Raw genomic sequence first — 8,443 nt, forward strand, 5'->3', positions numbered from 1 at the left:
GGATAGAGTAAGGCGCGCCTCGAAAGAGTGAGTGGCCTCCTCGAGGAGAGAAATACCACCACCCTTTGCCTACAGAGTTGGCCTTCAACATGAAGCACCTCCGAAAGACATTAACCGAGAGAAGTAAACTATGTGCAAGGCACAAGACGAGGAAACCCACTATCATCCTCCATGAATTCGGGGTGAGCTGCACTGGGACTAAGTGGTAAGTCGCTAGGAGCTCATTCACGAACCCATGCAAGGGGAATCTCAGTTCCGCTCGGAGTGTATCCATGTACATCCCAATCCGACCCTCGGGAGGATCGTCGACGCGAGCCCCGGGACTAGGGAGTTCCAAAGTGAACCCCGAGGGAATGAAAAATTGTCCCCTAACATGGGACAATTCTTCCTCGACCATGCAAGAGCTAAGTCCATATGGGTCGGGGCTCCCATCAAGCTCCGTTCCTCCGACGACGAAGAAACCCGAGCTTGAGATGGGCCCGCACCAAGCACTTGAGCCCTCGAGGGTGACCCCATTGCCTCGCCCACATTAAAGAAAAAATAATGAAGAAAATAAAATTTCTCCGAGCAACTAATAAAGGGTAAGGACACCTACCTAAGAGACTCACCGAAGAAAAGAGTCAGAAAAAGGGGAGCCGCCGAAAAGTTCACCGGGAAACTCCGGATTACTCCGTGAAGCTCCAAAAAGGTTTGAAAAGGAGACGACAACAGATAAAGAAAGGAAGAAAAATAGGGATCCCGGAGATCTCCCTTTTAGGGCTTAATATAGCCTGCTTCAGCGGCTCCGATCGGCTTCCCGAAACGATGGGATGGTCAGATTTCGCCACGCGGCAACCCCCGAGACCGTTATAGCAAATCTTCCCCCAGGCTGTCATGCTAAAGGTCAACATGGCGGGTGCTTTTGAAAACTGAGCATTAATGAGGCCCCTCGCATTCCGCCCGACAACGCTTCGAAAGAAAGCACACATGCAAGACATTAAAGGAACTCTAGCAACCCCTTCCACTTCAGCTGACGTAGCGACCTAATCCGACCAAGCTCGCCTCACGCAATGTGATCGAAAGGAACCAACCCTTAACATACATATCCAATTCGGTACGCGCCTCTTTTTGCTTATCTAACTGAAGCGCTGGACAGTCACGAGACTGACTACATCCATCGTCCGAGCCACAAGGCAGCTTGACCTCGGAAGTGGGAGGCAAATGATAGAGGAAAAAATGGATCATCCAACCCATAACTAAAAGGCCACCCAGTTTCGGCCTAGTAAACATCAACGACGATCGGATGAATCTTCACCTCGGCCTAGGGCCAGCTCGTCCTTTGAACTCCGCCAAAAGCTTCACCAACTTCAGACATTCGCCGACCCCACGACTAAGTTCAGGGTACCTTCGGATAATCGCCGACCCGCCTCGGCTAAGCTTGGGGCGCCAACCCTAACGATATGCAGCATACGCTCCAACCCTCGAGCTCGGAGCGCTCTCCCGAGCATACCTCGGAACCCAAAAAATCGAGCTACCCCTAGTATCTACCAAGCCGACCTCATCAAACGCATGACGCGACTACTTAACGAGCTTGGCCTCATCAACGACCACACCCATGTGCGGGCCTACGCCCACCTACGTGGCCGTACTCCACCACACTGCCGTGTTATATCCCCATAACCGGCCAACAACAATCAGACGGCACCCTGACTACTCTGGCCATACCCTGCTGTGACTGTTAATGTCCTACCGTTCTCAAGAACGAGCTGTACCACACGTCACCAGCCAACCTGAACTGCGCGCCATCCGGCTCAGAGCCATGCCCCCTCATGATGGGGACTGACAGTACCTCCGTCACCTGGGCCACTCCATCGAGGCTATAAATAGCTCGGTTAGGTATTTCTAAGGGACATTTTGGCTGGACCAAATTTACCTACTCTAACTTGATTGTCGGAGGACCCTCACCGGAAACACCGGTGAGGCTTTGTGCAAGTCCGCAGCCGTCGAGCAGGAGGTGGCTTCCGTCTTCCCCTTTCCAGCATCAGCGACTCCCTCGGCTCCACCGGCGTGGTCACCCTCGGGCCAGATTTGAACCACAACAGTATATAATGGCAATGTTGAAGACATAACATTATCTGAATGGCTTGGGTACATATCACTACACGGTCAAGGCATCCCCAAGAAATGCTTATATAATGAGCCAACAATTAATTTAGCATGTTGCCACATTGCTAGGTGGTGTAATTTGCAGTCCACATACAAAATGATGCAAATAAGCATGCAACACATGCTTCGATCTCAAACATCATCTAATATTTTCTTTAAGTTTCGCTTTCTTATTGCATCCTGTGAAATACAAACCCTTAGTTGATTCAAATCAAAAATTTTACTTTCAAGAGAGTCTAACATTTGGACATGTGGTTTTAGTCTCAAATTATATTCGCGTAAACATTCCCTACGGTTGCCTTAGTTTCATGACTGAAAAAAAGAAATAGCAAAAATTATATCTGCAAAAATAGATTGTGGCATAAGTTATTCTAATTTTCATTTAACTGCGATCTTTGGTATAAGTTTTGAATGAGAATTTTTTTATAAATAAATTTGACTAGCATATAACCATCCTTAATTTATTTTTTTTTCAAAGGTTAATTGGTAGGCATTAAACTTACTGTAAACAAGCCTTGTTGGGATTTTATGGCTCAACCAAAAATTTCTTGACAGAGTTGTCCTCTCTTATAGCATTATTGTTAACATATAAAATTACAAGATCTGTTTCTTCAAATAAATAAATAAAAATTATAGGATCAGGTATCCTCTTAGCTATTATCATCACCCCACTTCCTCTTTTACTAGTTTCTTCTACCCAGGGCTGAAACAAGATAGGAAACAAGTATAACGATATCTATAATTATTTTATTTAATAAATATAAATACAGATACATATATTAATCACAGATAAAAAAATTTATATCTATATTTATTTTAAATAAATATAAATACAAATCGAATATTAGAAATATAGATATAAATATAGATATAAATTAGATAAGTAAATTTTATAACTATAAAATTAAAAATATTATTAAATAGATGATGAATTAAATTAATAATACATTATATAATTATTTATTTTAAAAAATTATATTTATTATAAAAATTAAATAAAATTATAAATAGAATCAAATAGTTGGGTACGTATTGGATAGCTCTCCATCACCGTATCCCTATCGATTCTGCTTGTCCCCCCTCGTCAAAGTACCAAAAGAGTGGAAAATATGGCTGAGAAGGTTCCCCCACTCCCCCAGTCTATGGTCTGCTCTTCTTTTTTTTTTCTTTTCAAGCACGGCAGCTGATCCAATGTTCAAGCTCCTTGTTGCTTGTCTCTCCATCCCGTTGTCTCTCCTCTGTGCTTAGGTCACCTAACTTTTCTGCTCTTCCTCATTTTCCGGTGGAAATAAGGCATCAAAACCCTTGCACTCTCCTGGCTTGGCGTGTTATTTTAGTTGCAAACAAAGAGATCGAGAGAAAAAGGGAAGGAGATAACGAGAGGAGAAAGTATGGGGAATTGCCAGGCGGCGGAGGCGGCGACGGTGGTGATCCAACACCCGAGCGGGAGGGTGGAGAGGGTCTACTGGTCTCTCAGCGCCAGCCAAGTCATGGCCGCCAACCCCGGCCACTACGTCGCTGTAATCATCACCTCCACCTCCAACTCTTCTGATAGCCGTAACAGCAGCAGCAGCAACGCGCCGGTGAAGCATCTCAAGCTTCTCCGCCCGGACGACACCCTCCACATCGGACACGTCTACCGCCTCGTTAGCTTCGAAGGTTGGTGGCTTAGCTTCCCCTCTCTTTATTTTTTTTTTGCTGGAGGGGGTTTGTTTTTGTTTTGATTTTTTAACGGACGGCTGAGATTAACTGTGGCAGAGGTGCTGAGAGAGTTTGCGTCCAGGAGGCACGTCCGGCCGAGCCGGTTGCTCGTCAAGCAGAAACATAAACCCAGCTCGAAAAAAGCCGCCGCCGCCGCCTCCTCCGGGCAAGGTGGTGGTGGTCCGGCCACGGAGCCGGAGAGCTCGCCGGCGACGGTATGACAATTAGCTATTATTGTTTTAATTTGCTTCATAAGGTTATTTTAAATTTAATTTAACTAAAAAAAAATTGAGAAAATGGGAGGTTGCACGCGCCGAAGATATCAGGGGGGAAGGACGACTTTCTCTCATCTATCTTAATAGTTTTTATAATATTTTCCCTTCCTTTTTTATAAAGTCCAAGAAGAATTAAACGACAGGGAATCTTTTCAGAGAAAAAAAAGGAGAGCAGCAAAAAAGATAATAAAAGTTTGCTTCTCTTTTGAGAGAGAGAGCGCGACGGGGGTAGGCTGGGAGGGTCTGTACTTACCATCGGTAAGACTAAGAACTGTCACCAGTTTCCGTTACCATCTGAAACAGAGCCAAAGCCAGCGTAATAAAAACAAGCATTATTGTACTAATTACTCTTTATCAACGCAACAAACGGGTGCCGTTTGTTCATGAACGGACGGTGGCGATGAAGTGGGATGGTCTCCTTTTGTTCTAGCCTCAGGTGGTGGAGTCGCCGGCGACGGCGGAGGTGGAGTTCGAGGAATTGGAGCAGAGGTTGGCGAGCAATAGAAGAACCAGCAGTGGGGCGGCGGCACGACACGGGCAGTGGAGGCCAGCCTTGCAAAGCATCGCAGAGATTGGGGGTTAGAGCTCGCTCGCAGCCTTTTCTCTCTCTCTGTACTGATAAAAACAGAATAAAATCTTTATTCCTATTATGTTTAATTTTGAGATATCTAAGGTAGCTTTATCGTGTATTAAATATTATGATGACGGATGAGTTTCTTAGCGTGTCGTAGAGGTGTCTTGAGCTCAGTGTAGCAGAGCTTTATGGTGTCGTTTTCCTCAGAGGGATTATTAGTTGAGTTGAGAGGGAAATGAGTCGAGTCTACCCGATGGGGGCTATCGGCTATCTTTATGTGCAAGGATGTTGAGGCTGCTGAGAAAAAGTAGGGGGACATCTGACGACCATGATGTTTGATGGTTAGTGGGCGATGACTCGTAGCGTCTGATGGGGGCAGAGTTTTGTATTCTTTTGGTCGTTATGTCAATGGCTAATCTGAAGGGCTATTGATGGAACCTCACAAACAAGTCGCCGCCACGTCCTTTCATGTGTTTTATTTTATGCTATGTTTGGATGGAGGGTGATATATATCTACATTGGTTTTGAATTTCCTTTTTTCTAAAATGGTCACTGTCTTGGGGAGCATTGTGCTTCTTCTGATTTTTTTTTTTTTTTAAATACCATGGCAACTAACATCATACATGTATCAGTATATCCCTAGGAGTGAAAACAAAAGTGGAGCAGACTTTGGGCCTTCCACCGACATCCTCCTGAGTAGTGCATCGCATAAAAGACAATTCACTTGGCCACACTGTTTATCTACCGACAAATATGGGTAGCTCAGAATATCGTAGATCCACCTACAATCTCACATATATCCCATAGAAGTAGCTGCCTATTCGAACGCTTGTGCCTGTCAACATTCTTCTAAATCTAGTCAATCACCATGTCGCGTCATTTTTAAGCTGAATACTGGTCACCCCTAGGATCCATCCGGCAAAGATAATATCCTCTCATGCAGCTTTCAGCTCTACACCATTGACTCACTCGTCGAAGACGCGCCGTCCACCGGCCGCAATAAGCCTAGACTCATGACCTTTAATCGACAAGCCCGCTCCCAAAAGACTAGAATGGTTCTGGGCACTGCAATGGCTAAATGGAAGTCCCAAATTTTTCTGGCCGACTCAGATAATGCTGCAACAGTAGTGTTTGTAATCTCTGCTGCATAAAGTAAAGCTCTGTCCGCCTCTGTCCTCGAGTGCATCTTTCTTTTCTCAAAGATTCGGGTATTTCCGTCCAACCATATATGATAAGCCATATAGATGCACCTGATACCCCACTCCAGAATACTCGGTCGCCTCCGAGCTTCCTTGAGCTAGCCTAGGAAGTCTTTTGCTGAAGTTACTCCCTATGGTAAGTCTGTGATCCTACCCCACACCTGAACTGCACAGGGGCATCCAAGTAGAATATGACTGATGGTCTCATCCATGCTGAGGCATCCCTCACATACTGAAGTGACCCGCACTCTCCATCTGGCTAGCACACTCCTCGTAGGTAAGCAGCCTTAGGCAACTTTACAAAGAAAGAGGGCAACGCGAGGATGAATGCGCAGCCTCTAAATCCATCCCATCCATCCATTGAGTAGACCCCTCGCTAACCAGGACCTGTAGGTCTCGGGCACCCATTCCTGTCGCACTCCACACCCTCCTGTTCGTGGTCTCCCTAGTAGATACTGACAAAGCTAAGACCCTCTCCGCCAAATGCTACCCAAAAGCTCTACAGACTCAATCCACATCCCATCTTCTCTTCCCATGTGCGAGCAAGTCATAGACCCTTCTCCCTGCTAACCATTCCGAGTCAAGCATTCCGGGTCAAGCATGGTAGGCCATCAACCGAGGGGCAACTCTGACACTCGGCAATTCTTCAATGCATCAATAGCCCAACCATCCCCAATGGCCCATTTGATAGGTTTTTATTTGTATCAAATACAATAAAAATGAAGACAGTGGCGAAAGCCTTTGATGTAGGATAAGCTTTGCCTTTTGCTTATTTATACGACAGATGAATCATATAAATTTAATATATAAGTACATTCATAAAAGCTGAAAAACAAAGTATGCTGAAAGGAATGGCAAAGTCGCACCACCTGTTCACAACATTTCACCAAAATGATCAACAATAAAGGAAGCAATCTAAGCCGCAGCTTTATTTACCTATGACTCGCTTTAAAAGCAGTGCAATTTTCTGCACAGTGCTACATATCCTGAAGCGACTGATTCCTGCAACCAAAAGATGCAGGGTCAAGTTTTCTATACCGCCAAGAACAAGCTTGGCATCTGGATAGTTGATTCCTACAGCCACTGATTCAGTCTTATTGTTTTTTTTTTTTTTTTTTTTTGGTAAAAACGGCTACTCATTCAAATAGATCTAACATGAGTACAACCCGCCCTGTCCGAAGAAATAAAAGACAACAAAGGAGAAGGAGCGTCTATAGTAGACGTCCACAAAACATCCCCGGAATGCCGGGCCACAAAAGAGGCGACCCAGTCGGCGGCCCTGTTCGCCTCTCTAAACACATGACCAATCTGGAAACCGACCATCATCTGAGCCATCCTCCGAGTCTCCCGAATAAGGGGGTGACCGTCACCGTACCTGTCCATCCCCCGGATCCAATCGATCACCACCGTAGAGTCTCCCTCGAGGAACACTCGCTCGGCTCCAAGGACCTGCCTGGCATAGGATAAGCCCTCCCAAGCAGCCCGCAGCTCCGCACCAACAACTGTGATCCCAGGAGTCCGACGCCCACCTGCAGCCACCAACCTACCACCGTGATCCCTGATCACAAAGCCGACCCCTCCAGTCAAACCGTCTAGTGACCTACTGCCATCGAAATTTATTTTGAGATAGCCAAGGGGTGGGGGTACCCAAGAGACAGTAACGAAAAGGGGCGCTGAAACAGCGTAAGAAGTACCCCAGGTGTCCCTGACCATCCCAGAAGAAAACTCAGTGGCAGCCGCCATAACCTCCCTCGCATGTCGTGCCGCTCTGTCCACCACCATCCTCGGAGGCACCCGCCTCCCCTCAAATATGCCTGCGTTCCTATCCAACCAAATGTGATAAGACAGGTACGCCCTCAGTATACCCTCCGCTGCCAGCCTGGGCCTACATATAGAATCTCTCAACATCCGCAACAGATCCTGAGTCGAGACTGCCGCATCAAACAAGGGGACCGAAGAGCACTGCCATATCTGTCGAGCTCTAGGGCACAGCAGGAGAACATGCTCGATGGTCTCCACGATATCACCGCACGTCTCACAAAACTGAGATACCCCCATCCCACGCCGAACAAGCAAACTCCTAGTCGGGAGACATCCCCAAGCCACCTTCCAGATGAAAAGTGCCACCCGTGGATGAATCCGTAATCTCCATATCCATCCTCCCACGATCTGTCGCGCTGGCGTCCTGCAGAACAACGCAAAAAGATCCCTGGCCCTCACCCGCGACCGCCCCGTCGGAGTCCAAAGCAGCCTATCTGACGCCCCTCCAGAGGGGATTGGCAAGGCCAGAATCAACTCCGCCAACTGCTCACCAAACACCTCCCTGATCATCCCCACCCTCCAATGGCTCCCCTCAGAATCCAGCAGATCCCTGACCCTGCACCCAGCTAATCTCGCAGAGTCCACCATGGTCGGCAAACGACATATCGGCCAATCAGTCACCCAGCTGTCCTCCAGCACATCTATCGAGCGCCCATCACCAATCACCCATCTAATCTCCGGAAGCACCACCATAGCCCTGGCACACATCACACGCCATATCGGAGAGT

At 46.9% G+C, this 8,443-nt stretch overlaps 1 protein-coding gene across 3 annotated transcripts; it reads left to right on the plus strand.

Annotated features, from left to right (window-relative positions):
- The first annotated feature begins 3,257 nt into the window (after positions 1-3,257).
- On the plus strand, positions 3,258-8,098 carry LOC103721611 (uncharacterized). 3 transcript variants are annotated; one of them, XM_088711569.2, is made up of 3 exons: positions 3,258-3,804; positions 3,904-4,061; positions 4,278-4,778. In XM_088711569.2, exons 1-3 carry the CDS (start codon positions 3,537-3,539, stop codon positions 4,506-4,508), a joined length of 657 nt encoding a protein of 218 aa, XP_088567695.1. In that variant the 5' UTR covers positions 3,258-3,536; the 3' UTR covers positions 4,509-4,778. The 3 variants fall into 3 exon arrangements, with proteins under 3 accessions (XP_088567695.1, XP_008810100.2, XP_008810101.2); XM_008811878.6 differs by having other exon boundaries at positions 3,261-3,804; positions 4,552-8,098; XM_008811879.6 differs by having other exon boundaries at positions 3,261-3,804; positions 4,558-8,098.
- Positions 8,099-8,443: the final 345 nt, after the last annotated feature.

This window comes from Phoenix dactylifera, chromosome 15 (assembly GCF_051530095.1).
Source record: "Phoenix dactylifera cultivar Ajwa chromosome 15, Ajwa_hap1_PhDact_Kaust_v1.1, whole genome shotgun sequence".
NCBI lineage: Eukaryota > Viridiplantae > Streptophyta > Magnoliopsida > Arecales > Arecaceae > Phoenix > Phoenix dactylifera.

Coding starts and splice junctions, on each gene's coding strand:
- LOC103721611 (XM_088711569.2), top strand. CDS start 3,537: ATGGGGAATTGCCAGGCGGCGGAGGCGGCGACGGTGGTGATCCAACAC. Junction 3,805..3,903: donor CCGCCTCGTTAGCTTCGAAG/GTTGGTGGCTTA, acceptor TAACTGTGGCAG/AGGTGCTGAGAGAGTTTGCG. Junction 4,062..4,277: donor CGGAGAGCTCGCCGGCGACG/GTATGACAATTA, acceptor GAATCTTTTCAG/AGAAAAAAAAGGAGAGCAGC.